This window comes from Scophthalmus maximus, chromosome 4 (assembly GCF_022379125.1).
Source record: "Scophthalmus maximus strain ysfricsl-2021 chromosome 4, ASM2237912v1, whole genome shotgun sequence".
Taxonomy (NCBI): domain Eukaryota; kingdom Metazoa; phylum Chordata; class Actinopteri; order Pleuronectiformes; family Scophthalmidae; genus Scophthalmus; species Scophthalmus maximus.
This window is the reverse complement of record NC_061518.1, coordinates 1,749,931-1,770,000: the sequence shown is the minus strand read 5'-3', so window position 1 is coordinate 1,770,000 and position 20,070 is coordinate 1,749,931. Positions and strand designations below refer to the sequence as shown.

The 20,070-nt window shown below is 44.1% G+C and overlaps 3 protein-coding genes across 5 annotated transcripts in view; all 3 read right to left on the bottom strand.

The window, feature by feature from the left end:
• LOC118302114 (putative C-type lectin domain family 20 member A) overlaps positions 1-4,672 on the bottom strand; it is a 6,300-nt gene extending 1,628 nt beyond the window's left edge. Inside the window, exons 1-4 of the mRNA XM_035627975.2 lie at positions 3,576-4,672; positions 3,302-3,460; positions 1,962-2,189; positions 319-533 (exon numbers count right to left, since the gene is read on the bottom strand). Of these exons, the coding sequence (XP_035483868.2) occupies positions 319-533; positions 1,962-2,189; positions 3,302-3,447 (589 nt within the window). The 5' untranslated portion in view covers positions 3,448-3,460; positions 3,576-4,672. The remainder of the gene's footprint in view (positions 1-318; positions 534-1,961; positions 2,190-3,301; positions 3,461-3,575) is intronic.
• Positions 4,673-4,686: 14 nt separating this feature from the next.
• On the bottom strand, positions 4,687-10,400 carry foxr1 (forkhead box R1). Of its 3 annotated transcripts, none has more exons than XR_004790463.2 (7): positions 9,227-10,400; positions 8,935-9,027; positions 8,069-8,256; positions 7,163-7,231; positions 6,368-6,495; positions 5,916-6,126; positions 4,687-4,774 (listed from the first exon to the last, which is right to left on the bottom strand). XR_004790463.2 is itself a non-coding variant. In XM_035627976.2 (7 exons), exons 1-7 carry the CDS (start codon positions 9,345-9,347, stop codon positions 4,746-4,748), a joined length of 861 nt encoding a protein of 286 aa, XP_035483869.2. In that variant the 5' UTR covers positions 9,348-10,400; the 3' UTR covers positions 4,687-4,745. The 3 variants fall into 3 exon arrangements, 2 of the variants coding, with proteins under 2 accessions (XP_035483869.2, XP_035483870.2); XM_035627976.2 differs by having other exon boundaries at positions 5,916-6,148; XM_035627977.2 differs by lacking the exon at positions 7,163-7,231 and having other exon boundaries at positions 5,916-6,148.
• A 123-nt stretch (positions 10,401-10,523) lies between these two features.
• On the bottom strand, positions 10,524-17,171 carry atp6v0d1 (ATPase H+ transporting V0 subunit d1). The gene is made up of 8 exons (XM_035627974.2): positions 16,939-17,171; positions 15,025-15,196; positions 13,891-14,069; positions 13,468-13,547; positions 13,060-13,137; positions 12,689-12,865; positions 12,497-12,574; positions 10,524-11,734 (listed from the first exon to the last, which is right to left on the bottom strand). The coding sequence occupies exons 1-8, from the start codon at positions 17,063-17,065 to the stop codon at positions 11,573-11,575; spliced, it is 1,053 nt and encodes a 350-aa protein (XP_035483867.1). The 5' UTR covers positions 17,066-17,171; the 3' UTR covers positions 10,524-11,572.
• Positions 17,172-20,070: the final 2,899 nt, after the last annotated feature.

Genomic DNA, 20,070 nt, shown 5'->3' with positions numbered 1-20,070 from the left:
TTTTAGAAAGAAAAAAAAAGACTCATACATATTTATAAAAGCAGTGTGTGTGTGTGTGTGTGTGTGTGTGTGTGTGTGTGTGTGTGTGTGTGTGTGTGTGTGTGTGTGTGTGTGTGTGTGTGTGTGTGTGTGTGTGTGTGTGTGTGTGTGTGTGTGTGTGTGTGTGTGTGTGTGTGTGTGTGTGTGTGTGTGTGTGTGTGTGTGTGTGTGTGTGTGTGTGTGTGTGTGTGTGTGTGTGTGTGTGTGTGTGTGTGTGTGTGTGTGTGTGTGTGTGTGTGTGTGTGTGTGTGTGTGTGTGTGTGTGTGTGTGTGTGTGACCGTCTCTGTGCAGTCCAGTCCAGACTGGAAAGTCCCGTGGAAGAACGCCTTCTTCCACATCGGAGTTGCTCTTGAAAGTGGCCAGATCCTGGTATCTGGCCCTGCAGTACTGCTGGGCCTCGGGCCACGTCTTCGACTCGGGTACAAACGTGTATTTAGACTTTCGAGTTTGGCAAATGACGAAGGACTGTACGCCACACTTGCTGCCGTAAAAACTTAAACGAGAGAGAAACAAACATAATTACGGCGGGACAATTTGTTGCAATTTAACCATTTTGTCCTTTGTACATTTTGAATCACATTGCCTCACAGAATGTCTGCGTTTCATGTCTGTTGCTCTCTTTTTGGCGTCTGAACATAGTTGCTAAAAACTTAAAGCTGCAGTGTGTAAAATTCAGAAGAACTCATTCACATAAAATTTAATATATTGCCCATAACTATGTTTTCATAAATGTATAATCAACTATGAATGAGTTAACTATAGTAACATGAGGTGGATTCGACCTCCGTGTGAGTCTCCATGTTTCTATGTTGTGTTGAATACGGTTGTTGAACTAAACGCTCCAGAATACGTGCGCCGCCATAAAGTGTCCCCCTTTCGGTCGCTCTGTTGGTTGCAGTTTTGCAACTTTAACACCAGATGCCGGCGGAAAAATTAAAAAAATTACACACTTTAACAGTGCTTAACCAAAAATTGCAACCAGAATTTTTACGTTACAAGCGGCACAAATAGTTTTCCGATCGGTTGGCCGATAATATCGGCCGATGACCTTTCACAGAAACACGTGTGCCGATATTTTAAGAGCACGACCGATTTTATCGGCCAAGTGACTTGAGCCTTTAAATTTCGTTTATGTTTACATTGGATGTAAAAATAGGTTGTATTTTTTTTTTCAATTTATAGTTATTAATGATAAAGTTCATGATTAAACTAAAATATCAAGCCTCCATTACATGTATTTGTCACAGAGGTTTGATAAGTACATTTTAGGAGTCATTGACCGATTCAAATATATATATACATGCATATATACCCATACACATACACATATACATACATACATACACACACACATATATATATATACATATATACATACACACATATATATATATACATATACACACATACATACACACACACACACACACACACACACACACACACACACACACACACACACACACACACACACACACACACACACACACACACACACACACACACACACACACACACACACACACACACACACACACACACACACACACACACACACATATATACATATATATATACACACATATATACACACATATATACATATACATATATACATATACATATATACACATACATATATATATATACATATACATATATACACATATACATATATACACATATACATACATATATACATATATATATACATTTACACATCGGCCGTATGTATCGTATTGGGAATCTTGTACTCAAATATCGATATCAGCATCGGCCTCCCAAATCCATATCGGTCGGGTTCTAGAGATAACTCAAGTGAAAGTCATTTTCTCATACACTTCTACAGAAACTGACCTGAAGTTTAGTCCACACGACTTAATCACCATTAGTTTTCAAAAGGGCTCGAGGACAGACTCACTTTTTGTTCACGGAAGAGATGGAAGCACAGTCATCGGTGTAGTGTGGCTCATGCGACGCCCAGGATCGGAAGCTGGTGCCTTGTCTGTCGGACCAACTCCAGCTGCTCCCTAAATCACTGGGGATGACTGGTCTGTGCAGGCCGATCCACGCATGGTATCTGTCTAGGTCCATGCTGTCTGTATCCGACAGTGTGTACATGATGGCCAAGTCAGCGTTGTAACTATATCTGTTTGGAGAAAAATAATCAAAATTGTTATTAGTACAGTCATATTTTTTTTTCCAGCGTTGCTCTTTTTGGACAGTCCCTGCTCACAGAGACCCATGAAACGTGCGCTGTAGCTCGTTGTGTGTCTCTCTCTCGGACTGGGAGGAGGCTGCGCTTGTGATTTAATAACGTTTCCTTTGTAAGCCATTGATTCAAAGAGTCAGAATCTGTGGTTATCTGTCCAACTGTACCGCGGTGATCGGCCGGACGTTGGTTCGGGTTCGACACAGAATCGATTGCTTATCCTCGGGGGTGCGGTCGAATTGTCCCTCCTCTCTACTCTTCCCTGACCTCAGTGGAAAACGTCACGAGGTCAAGGAAGGGTGTCACGGACGGCGGATGTCGTTGACGCGTCTGTCGCGGTGAAACTACACATTGTCTGAAGATGAACTACAACAACCTCAGCGGCTCCATCAGCAGGTTTCAGTGTTTTACCACCGTGTGACATCACATGTTATGATTCATATGCAACAGTAACTGACGTGATGACGTCTCTTCTGGATCATATTCATACTCTTCTTCTTCTTCTATTTAATCGTTTACGTCCATTCCTGGCGCGTCACGTTGTGGGGCGTCTATATCCCCTTACTCTCACAGAGGAGGCTCCAGTGTGTCCTCCGCTAAAGGAGACAGGAAAGGAAGCACTGAAGCTCCTTTCCTGTGCATTTAGAGAATCAGAACAGCTCTTATCACGGCTGCTGATCAAATACTTCGGGGTCACGTCAAGATTCAGGAAACTTCCTGAGCCAATTTGACAATTCAACCTCACCCTCGGTGTCCCGGATGTTGCATTACATTTTTCTAACACCGAATGTTGGGGTCTGAATTTGGCCTAGGGAAATCTGAGCAACTCAAATTTGTAAATGAATTTCGAACTCATTGAAAACAACAAGTGAAAATCCCCCCCAAACAATCCGTATTGTCAAACGCTGAAAAATTCAGAAGAAGAAGTTCAATGTCGACGTCTGCCGAGACAGACTTACTGTTGTCAAACAACTTCACTCATATCTACAAAAGGAAACAACATTGTTATCGACAATCATGTGAATTAGAAGAAATCCCCCTGCCCCCACCTCCTGCAGAAGCTTTGAGCATCCTGCCAGGTGTAATGGTTCTGACTGTAGAAGAAACTCTTCCTCAACACTGATCCCAGTCCAGACGCAGGCGTGCAGAGGAGGAGGAGGAGGAGGAGGAAGGGTCCCGAGGGGCGGCTCTTCATCGTCACAATAACACTGTTGCACGGAGAGAATCTTTTTGAATCATGATCACACAAGAGTCATTTGTCAAAGCAAATTTGTGAATGAATTTAAAAACTAAATCGACTAAGCCAATAAAGGGTGTCTGTACCTGTCGTGATGCGTAGGTTTGTGGTCTTCAGTGAGAAACGCCCGGCGCCGCTCCACGAGCCTCCGACACGAAGCTTCATACGTCTCGGCGCTTTGACTTCCTCATATCAGAACATTCATTTGACTAGCAGACACGCGAAAGTCAACTATCAGCTCCCCGTTTCTGCATCCTCAGCAAACATTTGATTGTTTTGCAAATGAGAGAGAGGGAGATTTACCTACAGACCTAGAATAATAAAAGACGTTACGTCCAAGAGACGCTGGGACGCAGGGAAACTAATCTGCTTGCATCGTTGAACTGCTCAGCCGGCGTCGCCAAGGTTACGTCAAGGAGATGCCAAACATTCGGCAGCAAACTTAACATTTCAGTGGCTGTTCATGATGTATGGACCTGGGCGCAGCCAGCGAGTAAAACGTGTTTATCATCCCATTACTTTCTGAGAGAGGCGAGGTCAGCAGACTTTAAAATGAACACGGCAAGAAAAGAAAATCTGCAGGTTCCCTGACGAAAAAAAATACATAATACTAAGTATTGGCTTATGCATAAATATTGGTATAAGTATCTATGTCGGCCGATAAAATGGCAAGAAAATTCAGGTTGGACGTGACAAAAAGTGACAAGAATTTGAGCGAATTGCGTTAAAAATATGAGTTATTGATATGTAAAGCTAAATTAACAGTCATCATACTTAGTCGATTTTTTTTTTTTTTTTAAAGACCAATATCCATTTAACGGCCTCAAAAAAATCCTGCGTCAGTTGGGTCAAAATGAATTTGCCCATTTGCAGATGCTAGGTAGCCATGTTTGTTGTCATATATAAAGTTACAGTCGTGTCATGTCCCAACTCACCTCGCTGATGATTTAGGTACGTTACCTTGTAAACCTCAAACTGACTGGAGGACAAAAAACTAAATTGTTCGCATAAGCGACCCAAGTTCCTACAAAAATCCAGACATTCAGACTTTATATTAAAAAAATAATTTCTTCAATGTTAAAATAAACAAAAATCTTCATCTGACTGCACAATTGTTATATTTAAAATCAAATTGTTCTTTGTGGATCTCAAAACTTTACCAAGAATTCGAGAAAAAAAAAGGCGAACAAGAAAACATTCTGCATATTAAATTTTATAATGCGTTGAATTGAACACTGATGCTTTGACAACTGCTTTCACATCGCAAGTAAACTCCGGATTATATCTGAAACAAAAAGAAAAGGCAGTGAGAAATACTTCTTTAGTGTTAACTATAGATACAGATCATTGCCCCACAATTTTCCTAAATGACAAAATTCAATAACCTTTAAAATGTGTTGTTGCAGCACTTAAAAGTTAATTGTTCAATATCAATGAAGCTCAGCAGGTATCAAGGTTTTTCTGTTGTCATTAAAGATTCTCTCCAGTCAAGTTTTAAAGTATGTAAAAATAATCAGCTGTGCCTAATATGTTGTTTAACATTGTCTGAAATGGGGCTGAAACTGTCCACTCTCTGTCCCTCAGAGGAATTCTGAGACTATGAATATTCATGATATGCAAATAACACACCGACCACAGCTGCTCGCCCTAGGTTGACCGGTGGAAGAATTTGCGCAACAAGATGGCTAGAGGCAACATCGGAGAGATTCAGATATAAAACTTTCACCCACTGCTAATGCTAATGCTAACTGTCTGCTGACACCTGCCGTCCTCTCGTGGATGCTACCTGCTAATGCTAACGCTAACTGTCTGCTGACACACCTGCCGTCCTCTCGTTGATGCTAACTGCTAACGCTAACTGTCTGCTGACACACCTGTTGACCTCTCGTGGACGCTAACTGCAAATGCTAACGCTAACTGTCTGCTGACACGCCTGCCGTCCTCTCGTTGATGCTAACTGCTAATGCTAACTGTCTGCTGACACGCCTGTCGACCTCTCGTGGATGCTAACTGCAAATGCTAACGCTAACTGTCTGCTGACACGCCTGTCGTCCTCTCATTGATGCTAACTGCTACCGCTAACTCTCTGCTGACACCTGCCGATTCGCTGCCTCTGCTGCACTGGAAGTTTCCGGTTTCTTCGCCTCACATTAGCATATTCGACTTTCGACTGCGTTTTCTGTATTTGTGACGTACCAAATCTCGCTTGAACAGGATTCGTTTGAATTTCAAATTGCAGAGAAGCGACACAGAAATCTGCTCCTTCAGTAGAGGAATGTGAAAACACTTCTACAGTGACAACATGTGCTCAGATACAAGTCCCTAGAGTCAATGTCAGACATTTTAGTGGACAGAAACAGGAGAAAAACACTTTTTTGAGTGGAGGGGGACTTGTATCAAATTCCTGCCCTGGGGTCACATTTCACCTGGATGGGACATGCTCCGCTCCAGCTGCTTGAAGGCTTCTCCCGTCAGCGAACGGAGCTCGTCCTTCAGCCGCCGTTGGCCGTCCAGAGTCAGGTGCCAGAAGCACGACTTCCTCTTTCCGTCTCGGCACAGCTGGTTGCAGGTCTTGCGGAAGCTGTTGCTGAAGCACAGGTTGTGGCGGATGGTGTTCTTCCAGCCGTCAGGCGCCGTCTGGAAAAAGGGGAAGTGCTCTCTGGAGAAGGACGGAAAAAAAGGAAAGCGAGGAACATTTGGAAGCTCGGAACCCCCAAAAAAACGGCCGCGGTGCAACATGTTGGTCCAACTACACACAGGCCCTTTAAAATGCTTTTAGTTTTATGTGTGATTGGGTGCCATCCAATTGGTAAAGAGAATTTATGTTGACTGACCTTTAACCTTCACATAAAACTGCCGGGCGTGTTTTTTAACAAACCTGGTGAAGTTGTAAATCTGCTGGACTTTGAGGCTCCCACTGTGGCTGCTCTTGAGCGCCAACGCGATGAGGATGCAGTAATTCACCGGTGGACGAGGCCAGCATCCTGGCTTCAGGCTCTTACTGTCCTGGGGAAAAAAATATTTTTCTTAAAACTTATTAAAAACCCATCAGTCATTCCACTTATGAGACAATTACTCCCGACATTTCCAGAGCACTGGAGGAAACATGGAGACGCCACCTCCGAGCTCAAACCCACATGGGAACTCAAGGACATAAAAAATAACTCTGATTCAAATATGTAGATTTTATCAATAACAATTAATTTAATTGACTTACTAAACAACTTTTAAGTTTGGACAAGAGCTTTGTTAGCCAACTCTTAAAGAAAAAAACGGGTCTGTCTTAGCTTAGCTTGATCAGATCTGACTGACAGTGACGTCCCATAGAGCTCACGAGAAGGTTCCGGAAGTGAAAATCCACATTCATATTCCCACATCTAACAATTAGATTTATAGCCATAACGTCCGATGTCGACTCACCACGAGCTACGAGGTTGTGAAAAGATGATATATGTACATGTAGGAGCCACAAGTCCGTATGACCTCAACCTCGTTTCAAGAAAGTTTTATTGTCGATGTCATTGAGACTGAACGACACTACCAACAACAGGGACGTCTCTGACTGGCGGAGCTCACTGTTACCATGTTTACCACTGCACACCCGCGCACTTCATGTCGTCAAGTGATGCAGAACCGACGGAACCTGGACCAGGGCCGGGCCCGGCATCCTCACCCTGACTTTGGTGGTCCTCCCCTTGCGTCTGTTCTTGGCCGGTCGACAGGAGACGTCTTCGTTCTTGATCTTTAAAAAACACTCACATTGTTTGAATCAATGCATCGATTCCCGTCTTTATTTGTTTCCCCTCAGAACTAACAGGTCGAGGACATCATCTCATGCGTAACATCACCAGTGGTGGAAAGTGAAACAAACTCGAGTCCTGTGTTTAAAGGACCAGTGTGTAGGATTTTGTGGCACCTAGTGGCGAAGTTGCATATTGCAACCAGCGGAACATCGCGTGTTGGAGAAGGTAATTCTAAGGTAACAAAATTATATTAATTTTTAGTTTCAGGTGATTATACACTATTGATAATAATTATGAATTTTAAATTCCATTTCTGTTGATAGATAGGCTTAAAATAGACTAATGTATTGTTTTGAGGGACATCTGATTCACTGCATTTCAATTACAAATTTCTTCCCAAATTAAGATTTTACACAACAAATATGATTAGTTAAGAATATATGATGTATTATTATCGATAAATATAGCCTATAGTTTTGGCAAAAGCTAAAATTGGCTTCACCTTTGAACACCTTCAAAATCAATAGGTGTTAAGGCAAAAGAAAATACACTGACAGGGGCTGAATAAGTAATTTCACTTTCAATACGTCCCAGTTCATTTTATTGACAACACTTGTCAATGCATGTGCTTTCACTTGAAAAAAAATAACTAATGCCGGACATTTACTGGTACTGAATTTTTTATGGTGCGGTATTACTTTATTTGTCAAAGTTACAATGTATAAATATTAAATCATATTTCTCTTTTTGGATATTTTCTGCAAGTAGAGCCAAATTAACCTGGTTTACGTTTAGATGAATTTGACCACTATGCATTTGCAGTGTGTCGACTGTACCATGTATCCGGCGCTGAGCTCTGCCGCACCCGGACGTTTGGTCTCCGCAGGCTTCAGCAGCAGGCGTGTCTGGATTTCCTCCGTGGGTTCACACGGACTCCGCAGATCGGCTGCGTCTTGTCCGTACTGGATTGGGCAGGCGATGTCGGGATTCACCAGCAGCCACAGGTTCGGCTTCACAAAGGTGTCTGACGGACAGGAAAAGAAACCAAACATGGGCAGACGTTTAAAATGTGCAGGCGTAGGCACCTTGGTGAAGGTGTAGTGCACCAAAAGACAGAAAAACTGATATGGGATCTTTGGGAACATTTATTTCTCAAGGACATTAAAAGTCCAAAGCAACTTACAGTCATCGAGGCAGGTCGAGCACTAAGGGTCGACCTGGGATGACCTGGAATTGAACCCCAGGCCTGCTGTACCAAAGTCAGTGGTGTAACCCACTAAGCTCTACCAGCAGGTTAGAGTCAAAGTTTCTACAAAGGCTTTGTTCGGCAGTTTAACCCTTTGAAAAACTAAATCCTCTGGTATGTCTTTGTGTATTTTGATCAGATTTGGTTGACAATCGATGGACTCGTCGCATGTTTCATAATATATGTATATATATTTTCAATTATGGCAGGACATGCTTTAATCTCAAGACCGCTCAATTATTGCTCTTAGCATTAAGGATACACAGAAGGGATTTGTGCTGGTAAACAATGAAATCTTACTGAATCGATTGACTAAAACACAAATGTGTATTTAAAAGAGCTTTGGAAATATAGGATCAGAAGAACCTAGTGTAAAGCGGTCAACCATACGTTGAAGCAACTCACCCATAGGTCGACGCCACAGACAGAAGACTGGACATGGTTTCATTGACTCACCCGACGTCTTATCGTACCAAATGAATTCGTCCTTCCTCCTCGAGGCTCTTGCAGACGGCCTCTGGACCACGTACTGGTCATTCAGGTTGTCATCTGTCGCCAACCAAACACAAACATCACGCACATTTAGAATGTGAAAAAAAGTCAACTTTGAATGGAACTTGTTCCGAGAGGTCAAAAGAATCTGTCTTTTATTTGCCACGTCGAGACATAAAAGTCCGACATGTTTTTTTTCTTCCTGTGTTGTATCTTTCAGGCCACAAAAGAAGCCAAAGAACAAACACTCGGTCACCGTGGTAGAACTGGTCGGTGGTAGTTGCCAGTTTCAGCTCCTTGTCCATGTCCCAGTCCGTCAGGCCGACGCAGCAGTGCAGGTGGAAGAGCTGCGCTCTGGTCCGCAGCTGCAGAGTCATGTTTGGTGAGTCGGTTCCTCTCAGGGTTCTTTTGTTCTCTCACGCAGCAGCTGGAGCCCAACGGCCTGATTGGACTTCATCAGACCTAAAGAGAGTTCAGCCGGTGCTCAACCGGGACAAAAAACGTCATTTGTTCCAAACGTTGAACTGAGTCGTCCTCACCAATTTGTGTCAAGGATCTACGTATGAATCCATTTTGATCCAGATAAATGAAAGGGTGAATACAGCCCGAGCTGAGCTCCACTCGTCAAAATGACAAATTGACAATTCACCGAGGGTCAAGTTCAGACTGCCCGCGGCCTGAACTCCTTCCAAATCATCTCCGTTCGCGAGGAACTTCCTGAGACACGGGTGCCAGGGGAACGTCGAGTGTTGGGAAGCTTTAGAAAACCGTTTAGCAGGAAACTGAAAGTGATGGGAAGGAGGTCGACCCTGCGTTCAGTTTCCCTCGGAACTCTGAACTCGTTTTCTTCCGGCATCCCAACTCAGAGGTGCGTTCCACTTCCGATCTGACTCGGAGTTGTACAGGAACGATGAAGCCGATTCCTTAAAGCTCGGCGCTACGACTTCTGAGGTGTAATGGAACGCAGCATGAGGTTTCCATAATAATCTCGGGATTAGCGACATTTGAGTCGGAAGTTGGAACTGGAACGCCCGTCCGAGTCAAAAGAAAATCCCCATCCCGACTTCGGGGCTCAGAGTTCTGTTGGATGGATTTCCATGACATTTCGTCCAGACTTTCAAGCGCCCGGGGAAAGATGCCGACAGTGATCATGCGCAGAATCGCGTGGTTGACATTTTATCATTTAGTATCTCGGTAACTACTAGATCGATGGCCATTTGCACTATGGAAACGCTGTTAGCCTGAGCATGACTAAGTAGCGGTCCATGAATCAGGATTACATATAATATTTACCGCACATTGTTTTACTGCGTGAAAAAGCAAAACTTCTGATTACTCCGACTGTAATTTGACAAGACATTGAGGTTTGTGTGAGTATTTTGGCCGCTCGAAGAAGCTTGTTCCTCCCACAACAAACATAAGACTGAAACTGAAAGTAATTTAGGTTCTTTCTTTTCTATTTTCAAATGACAAAAATTATTAACTGACTTTTCTAATCATACATCTGTTTAACTGCACCTGTCACCAGAACAAAAATAGACTATTACGACGCCTTGAGGTGAGTCTTGACATTTCTGTAGAGCTGCAGTTGTGCAGCTTTGTCCGTTTATTTTTTTTCTTTCCAACCACATTTACAACACACATTTCACAAGTAAGAAACGGATCAAAACAGCAATAAATCAAATTCTTTTTTTACAGCATATGAAAACAAAAATCATAATATAGCCATTTTTAAATATCTATATATCTTTTATAGTTTAAACGTCACGTCTGTCGTATACTCACTGGATTTTGTCTCATTTCATTTACAGACACTTCACACGGGAACAGGGAGGACGAGGACCGGAGCTCCTGCTCAGCCGTCGTGTTTTTAATATTTACTCACACGTTTCACTCGTTAGTATTGGGGGGGGGGGGACCACAGTAATGACCAGACATACTGACAAAACCTAAAGCACTAAAACAGAAATAAATACAGGTTATGCAGAATGCGACGGAGACGCAGAGCAGAGGAATGTTTTCACGTCTGCTTTGAGCCGGAGGATGTAGAGGTTGTCTTTTTTTAAATTCATTTTTTATAGATTTTGATCCATGATTAATAAACATTACAGTATATTTCACCTTTAGCTCGTTCGTGTGAAGGAGGTTGGTCTTTACTTTCACCGGGAGTTCTGGGGAAAAGCTAAATCAAGCCTTTTCTCTGTCTGCTCTCAGTAAATTGCAAATTCGTCTCCCTGGTTTATTTTACCGGACGAAAAACAACACAGTCGGCGTCACAACGTTTACACAAGCGTTTGAAAGTCAAATGAGTTGCCGGGCACCTGCCACCGCAGCCGGACCGGCTTCGTCTCGTCTTCCTCCACCGACGAGCCTAAACTGGACGTCACGTGACGACAAGCAAAACTCCCGAGCGGCGAGAAACAATTCACGCCTGCGAGTGAAGAATGGAGAAAAATTTAGCATGGACCCATCGCGACCTTTTAACAGCGAGCGGAGAACGCTGTTCAGGACGTGACGACTGAATGAAATGATCATGGGAAGAAGAAGAGGAGGAGGAGGAGGAGGAGGAGGAGGAGGACGGTGAGAGGGAAGAAGAGGAGGCTTAGAAGATTGGAATGTAGTTGTCGATCTTGGCGCGATGCCGCTGGGCGATGCACTCCGCGATCCACACGATGTTCCTGCACTCCTGCTCCTTCAGCTTGACGTAGGCGTAGAAGACGCTGAAGTGGAACTGGTTGAGGAAGGCCAGCTTGTTCAGCTTCACCTGCGCGGGAACGGAGGAGAAGGAATGTTACGGACAAACAGCACTGAGCTTAGAATGACAATCAGAAAATCTTACAGTAATAATAGGAATAATAATAAAATCACAATTTTGCACAATCATAGCCAAAGTGATAATTTTGCACCGCTGCAGTAATTTGCATATTGACGTCGCCTTCGCTCATTGTGTTTTTCTGCGCTAATCCGCGCGCACACAGGCGCCTCCACGGCCGACAAAGCCTCCGACTTCTTGTGTCTGTCCAGTGTTTTCCCGCTGTCTGAGTAACTGATGGGAAACGCTGCAAACGGGTGTCAACAAAATGCTGCTTCGGACAGTCGCCAGGCTGCTGGCGTTGAGTTAGCCTCGATGCTAACGTTGCCGCGCGTTAACGCTAGGAGCCAGACAACGAATCTTCTTCCTGCTTCTCCTCTGCTATCTCCAAAGTGGTGTTGACAACTTCCTCAGGAGCTCAGGAGGAAAAGTAACTGCGTCCTTACCAACGCCTTTACGTCAGGGACCAAACAATAATACCACCTGGATCCACCAGGGGGCATTAGAATAGTCTGCTGCCTCTTTAAATAATCACAAATGCCCACATTTGCTTGTGAGTGTGAGCAGCTGCTCTGAGACACACACAGGTGTGTGTGTGTGTGTGTGTGTGTGTGTGTGTGTGTGTGTGTGTGTGTGTGTGTGTGTGTGTGTGTGTGTGTGTGTGTGTGTGTGTGTGTGTGTGTGTGTGTGTGTGTGTGTGTGTGTGTGTGTCACCTCGTGCTCAAAGAAGCGATCCTCCAGTGTTTTGTCTCCCGGGTTGCTGCCGGCGCCTTCAAACAGCAGCTTGTACTCCTGAGGACGCGGACGAGTTCAAGTTCAGACAAAAAACACAAGCTGCCAACCGGGAAAAACTCAAACTGAACACGACAGCGGCTGCAGGTTTCAGTTCCAATGCTCAGGACTTACGGGATAGAAATCAGCGACGGCCTTGACCTGCTCGTAGTCGTCTGCGCGGGCCAGCTGGGCGAGGCCTTCCGGGTAAAGCTTGCCGCAGTGCGGGAAGAGCTTGGCGCGGTCCTCCTTGGACAGCTCCGTGCCGAATGAGTTGATGGTGATGATGAAGGCTCGCCGGTCGGCTTCGAACTGCGGCAGGGACACGGAGGTCAGAGTTGCAACAACGATGCGGGAAGAGTCTGAGCTCGACACTTAAATTCACAGACAAAAACACACTTTTATCTCACAACCATTAAGACCCACTTCAAACCCGCTGCTGCTCCTTTATAATGAACTACTTTATGAGGAAAAAACAGATAACTTGTTTTTGTTTATGGACTCACCTCCAGAATAGGACACATGGTATCAGCCGTGGTTCCTCCGAGGTTGGAGCAGAACTTATAGAAAGCCTCCAGGTACGCCTGAAAGGTCCGGACACGCGATGAATAACAACGATAATAACGATAATAAGAACATGTTTGATACTTTATGGTTTAAAAAAAGGTTTTAAGTTAAATTCAAGTAAATCACATTAAATATTAAATATAATCTCACTGTATTCTGTGTAGCAATCAAATTTCACATCAATTGCACAACATTAAGATTTGCAAGGTTTCTATCCTCCTGTTTCTGTTGTCATCTTTTGCAATTTATAGATTTCTTATGATTTGTAATATCGTAGTTTGTCTATTTTTCTCTCTATTAGAGAACGCCACACGGTGAAGTTAGTCACGATTATGATAACGGTTTACCTTGTAGAGAGTGTTACGAATGATTTCAATGTTCATCTCGTCCAGGTCCTGTTCGGATATACAGTCCTGGAAGAACGCAGCTGAAACGAAACAATCACGTCAAAACTAACAGAAAGTGATTTGGAATGTTTTCTTCAATTAAAGCCCCAGTGTGTAATTTGAACGCGACATACTCTGGACCATTTAGTTCAACAACCGTATTCAACACGACGTAGAAACATGGAGACTCACACGGAGGTCGGGTCCACCTCATGGAAATATATTTAACTCATATCAACCCAGAGTTATGGACAATATGTTCAATTTCTGTGAATAAGTTCTTCTAAATATAACACATTGTGGCTTTAAGCTTTGGTGCCATCTCCTGTTCAGCATGTGACATAATACTATTATTCAGTCGTCAGTAGACGTGGACGTACGTACCCAGGGGCGTGTCCACCAGGATGGCGTTGTAAAGCTCGGCGGGCGTCTGGGCGATGTTGACCGCCTCCATCTGCTCGAAGCTGCCCAGCGGGTGACACTTGGGCACCAGCTCAGAGATGGCGCGCTGGTGCAGAGTGCCGGTGATCAGCAGGATGACGTTATCGATCATGTAGCTGTACCTGGAGGCACACGGAGAAGTCAACTCATCTGGTGGCAGATCAGTGTGTGAGCAGGCTTATGACTATTTCCCCCTTTCTGTTATTGTATAGTTTTCAAAGCATACCTTTATATTATATTCTCTCTCTATCTTCCATTGGTCGTAATTCATTTTCATTGCAATGTAAAACAACTTGCCACTAAAATGTGAATTTGGAAAAAAGAATTCCGCTGTTGCGTTCAAAGACATCTGGTCATTTTTTGCATTTTACTTTTTTATAAATGTGTACATGACACAATATGTTTGACGTCTTTGTTTTGTGTATTATTTTTCTTTTGAGACATGCCAATGTGTGTAAAAACATTGCAACAATAAAGACGCTATCCCTCTCTCTCTCTCCTTAAAAGATAACTGAGAAAGAAAAAATATGTTAACTGTTGAGAAGTGTGTGTGTGTGTGTGTGTGTGTGTGTGTGAGAAGAAAAATGAAAAGATAATCATCATGTGTTGTTCAGTGTTAATATTGTGGCCATGAATAAATCAATGTATGAGAAACTCTGAAGTGTGAAAAAAAACAACACACTGCTAACAGAGCGTGGCCACAAGGTAAACACAAACATGTTCTGCATCAACTCTGTCGAGCTGAATTCTGGGAATATGTGTTTAACTGTCACAAAGCATCCAGACATCCTGATTTATTGAGACTAAAAAGTTAAGATAAAAGACCATTAGTCAGGAATATTATCCATCCATTACATGTACCGCTTTATCCTTTAAGGGACGCAGAGGGTGCCGAAGCCAATGTCAGCTGGTTGAGAGGCGGGTTTCACCTTGGACATGTGGCCCGCCCATCGCAGGGCCAACATACAGAGATGAACAACCATTCACTCTCTCATTCACCCTCTATTGTCAATTCTAGAGTCTCCAGTCAATCTGCATGTCTGTGGAACGGTGGGAACACAACGAATTTGAGCTTACGTGATGAAGTCCATGAAGCTGGCCAGCGGCTCGTACGACTGGTTTCTCATGTGGCGGAACTCCACCACCATCTTCTCCTTGAGCTTGTCGTCGATGACGGACACGGTGAGAGGAGACGCCTCGTTGGCCAGGAAGCTGCCATAGTCTGTGCTCTGCAGGTGGAGCTTCAGGTCTGCAGGGGAGAGATGCACACGGAGAGGTTACAGATGGTTCGATTCAAAAAGTTATCAGACACTAGTTTGATCAATAGCTAATAATTCCATCTAACGGTGAACTGAAACTTTGAGGATTATGGGCTGATCAGTGGGACAGAAAAGGTTTTATTGAGGATGTTGTGAGGAGTGTTTTCCTCAGGTTCACGATGTTTCATAGACCAAACAATGAATGAGGGTATTCAGGAAAATAATCAGCAGATTCCTCAGATTCATCTATAGCAACTCGTCGTCGGCATTAAGAAAAAAATACATCAAAACAAATGTCGGTGGTCAGTGACGCCGAGATAAACACAACAGACTCCGACAGCTTTTTAGACGCAGGTGTTTTAGTTCAGGCTGCGACTCGAAAATGATTTTCCTCCAATAATAATAACAACAATAATAATAAAAAATAGGGTTACGTAAATTGAAGACTCTGAATTGACCGTAGGTGGTAATGTGAGAGTGAATGGTTGTTTGTCTCAGTATGTGGCCCTGTGATAGGCTGGGACCTGTCCAGGGTGAACCCCGCCTCTCGCCCAATGTCAGTTGGGATTGGCTCCAGCCCCCCGCGACCCTTAAATGGATAAAGCGGTAGACGATGGATGGATGGACAATAAAAAAATATTGGTTGTCCGAAAAATGACAGAATATAGAAGATCTCCATCACAAATCCCTGAAGCACGAGAAGAAATCAACAAATGTATTTTGTTGCGATTAATCGATTGATCGGTTGTCGAATCGCGAGTTGATCGTATTTCCCAAACCGCAGGATGATGTTTTGTTTTGTCCACTAAATATTCACATTTAAGAAGCTGAAATCCTAGAATTTTGACTTTTAAAATACTTGAACCGGTTAAGCGATTATCAAAAATAGTTGGCGATTTAATTTATTAGTCGATTTATAATCGATTAGTCAATTAACTGTCGCAGCTCTTGACCAAACGCAAATTTTACTTTTACGGAAAACTAAGGCTAACAAGAACAATATGGACACATTTGAGAAATTGGACAATAAATCTATATAATAACTCATTGATTACCAACAATAGTTGCAGTTTTCTATCGATTGATAATTGGTTGGAGCTGTTGTTGTTGTTGTTGTCGTCTTAGATTTATTTTCCAATCTCCAGGCAAACACTTGATCAGTTCTCACTGAGATATGAAATGCTGCTTGTAAAGTTTTCATATAGTTTGAAACACACAACGCATCACGATGAACATCCGGATGTGATTGTTGTCGTTGTGTCATAATTGACATACTAACATATTAACATCAATCAGCACTTGCACAACATCGCAATTAAAACGTGAAGTAAGTTTGAGGAAGCAGAGAAACATCTCTTCCTCCTGTAAGTTTCATTTCCTGTATTCTTTTCAAAAAGCCCATTATTGATCAACCTTCGACACGACACTCGTTTACATCGACTTAGCATAGCATTTAGCATTATGCTAGCTGGGAGGGGAGTTCACATAACGAAGCCTTTTATTAAAATCACGACACAGAGTCGATGTCAAGCTTAATGACGACCACTCAGGGGATGATGATAGTAATAATAAAAACACTGGTATGTTGAATAGTTGCGATTTAAAAAAAAAAATCCTTTACACCGACGAGCTACATGCTAACTGGCGTTGAGGCTAGCTAGTGGGATTAGCCCCGGTGGCTAGCTACCAATGCTAGCCGCTGGCCGTTAGCTGTTAGCCGCTAGCCGCTCACCTTCCAGGGTCTCGCACTGGACCAGGTTCAGATAATCCGCCTGCGACAGTATTCCGGCTTTGAAGCCCCGCACCAGCCCCTCGAGGTAGCCGTTGTCCACGTTGAAGTACAGCTCGGAGAAAGGCATCCTGTCCGACCGTCAGATCCGTCCCTGCAGCAGGAGAACCGTCCGTCCGTCGGGCTGTCGGGCTAGCGTTAGCATCAGCTGACTGGACCATGTGACTGTCACCTGATCAGTCATCTGCTGAGCGCTCTCTCTCTCGCTCTCTCTCTCTCTCTCTCTGTGTGTGTGTGTGTGTGTGTGTGTGTGTGTGTGTGTGTGAGTGTGAGTCAGTGTGTGTGTGTGTGTGTGTGTGTGTGAGTGTGAGTGTGAGTCAGTGTGTGTGTGTGTCAGTGTGTGTGTGTGTGTGTGAGAGAGAGACATTGTGTGTGTGTGTGTGAGAGAGAGTGTGAGTGTGTGTGTGTGTGTGTGAGTCGGTGTGTGTGTGTGTGTGTGTGTGTGTGTGAGTGTGTAAGTGAGTGTGTGTGTGTGTGTGTGTGTGTGAGAGAGAGAGTGTGAGTGTGTGTGTGAGTGAGTGAGTGTGTGTGTGTGTGTGTGTGAGTGAGTGAGTGAGTGAGTGTGTGTGTGTGTGTGAGTGAGTGGGTGTGTATGTGTGTGTGTGTGTGAGAGAGTGTTTGTATGGAGCCAGAATTGGGTCATATATAAAGCGCACAAAAATTATTTCTGCGCTGGCGGTGAAAAGCTCGTGGAGAAAGTGTTTGACACTTTTGGACTTTGACTGACAGCTCTTAGGGAGCCTGGGGTTGCCAGGTTGGATTTCACGTAGGGAGGATACTGTTGGCAGGGCGAGAGACAGTGGCCAAATGTTCCCGCGAGTGAGAGAAGATCCTCTTGAGCCTCAAGGAAAAAGAATTCCAGAGTTGAAAAAAAAAAGAATTTGATTTGAAGAAATTTTTTCCTACACTTATTTTTATTTTGAACACACTGTTTTATTTTTCAAAGTTCAAGATCAAAACGTGAACTTTCAGTTGAAAATATTTTTTTTCGCATTCACAAAACATATGGCCCTGATTTAGCTCCATACGCGACACTATTCAATGTGTTCATTCATGGTCCAAAGGAGAAATGATTGAATTCAACACAACACGGACGGTCCGACAAACACCGTAGATCTCAGATACCGTGCGATGCGTGAAGGAGGGTTGACGCCTGTTTGGTGGAGAACGCGGCTCAGCGGCCTGACCTTTTGTTTCCGCAGCCAGAACTCAGAAAGATGTCATCACCAAAGCCCTGAGATTCCTCCAAGACTCCACGTCATCAATGATGTAGAATCTACACGCGGAATAACACGTGTTGTCATCTATTCGGCTCGGTTCTGTTTTAATAGCTCTCAAACACGTATAAAATGGGTGAATGCGGGAAGTTCTCCGAAAGCCACTCGTACGCACGCTCTGAGGACAAATCTGTTCGTACGAACGCTTCTAGCCGGAGGCCCGAAGATTGCGTGACAGCTGCAGAACCACTAGTCAAGCGACGCAAAGGCAGGGAGGGAAATTAATGACTTACGGTAAGAGGCTGAGTGGTTCCCGGCGAACAGGTTTGATTTGTAGGAGCTGCGCTCCCGTTTGTTTTGTTGACACGACATTTGTTTCACATTCTTTATGGATGAAACATAGCAACTTGCTCATGATCTCTGCCGACGAGAAACTCCAACAGGTTCAGTCGTCTCTTTGTCGCGCTGCGATCACGCGAGTGACCCCGCGACTCGCTAAGAACTCGGCCTTTCCCGTCGAGCTCGTATGAATGTTGTAGCGCAAACCGGGAAATTTTCGCAGGCCCTCCTTCCTCCCTCATTCTTTGCCGAAACATCGACAATGACAATGATCGCTAGTTGCAGCGCTTCCTGAAATACTGCGGCACGTGCACGAGTGAATGAATAAACGCGAAGTCTACTGCATTTATTTAGATAGCTGGATAGATAGATGGCTTTGAACCCACAACCTCCGGTACGTGAGAAACGCGCGCTCGCAGGGATGCTAAATGCGAAGGCTCTCAGTTCAGATTGCTTGGCGACTTCTGATTTGTCGGCGGCCGTTCTCCAGAATGTGCAGATGGTCAGTCCAGTCCGCCCCCCGATCAATTTGATCCCACACTGGGAAATTCTGGTGTTACAGTAAGGTATTAGTCACACAACACATTTGTTAGTTTTGCAGAGAGGTTCGTATGTTAAACAGCAGGATTATGTAACAAACTAAGGAAATGGTTTCACAAAACTAACCATTTGAAACATCCAAGAAAGAACAAGGAATTTCTTTTTTCCTCCACCTTCTTCCAAGTTAACATTTGCACCCAGACGAATTCCGGTTGCTCATTTCATTTGCTCTGCCAGACGACAGTCCGCATCTGTTACGTTGTCGTTTTCAGACTCAGTATGCAAAACCACGGACAAGGAAGCAGCTTTAGATGTTTTTATGGAACACAAAGGGGGTGAGATAGTGAGCCGAGGCTGTCTCAGGCACAGGCTGGCGTGATGGTGGAATGTTCTCAGGCTTAGCTGAGACAGGCTCCGGAGATCCACGGGTTCCACGGATGAATCGATCCACGAAGTACCACGACATTGGTACTGAGTTTGGCTCATTTGCAGTGAGGAATCAGCGAATTAAAGTTTGGATGGACGACAGCCACGACATGGCCCCTGAAGAGAAATTCCATTTCGTTACTCTGGTTAAAAACTCCACATCCCGGAAACATGTCAAAACCCTTCGAGTTAACACACACCCAGGAGACGCTTCACATCATCTGGCTTCACTGAGCGCCTGTACGATCGTTGGCGACGCCATCGCCCGGATGCCCGGGAGTCTTCACAGACACGTGCATGCAGCCGTCGGTTGAGGAAATGCGGTGATGTAACCATCCTTTTCTAAATCAAAATTCCCCAATGATGACTCGACCCTCACGTCAGGCTTCAAGAACGTTGAACACATCAATGCACCAAATGAAGCTTCCAGTAATTTCCTGCTTTTCCAGATATACAGGTGTGCTTTAGCCCTTTTGGCAGCCAACAACGCGGCCTAGGATTTAAACTAAGGGATCCGTAAAATAAAGCTATGTCCATTCCATATATACAGCGG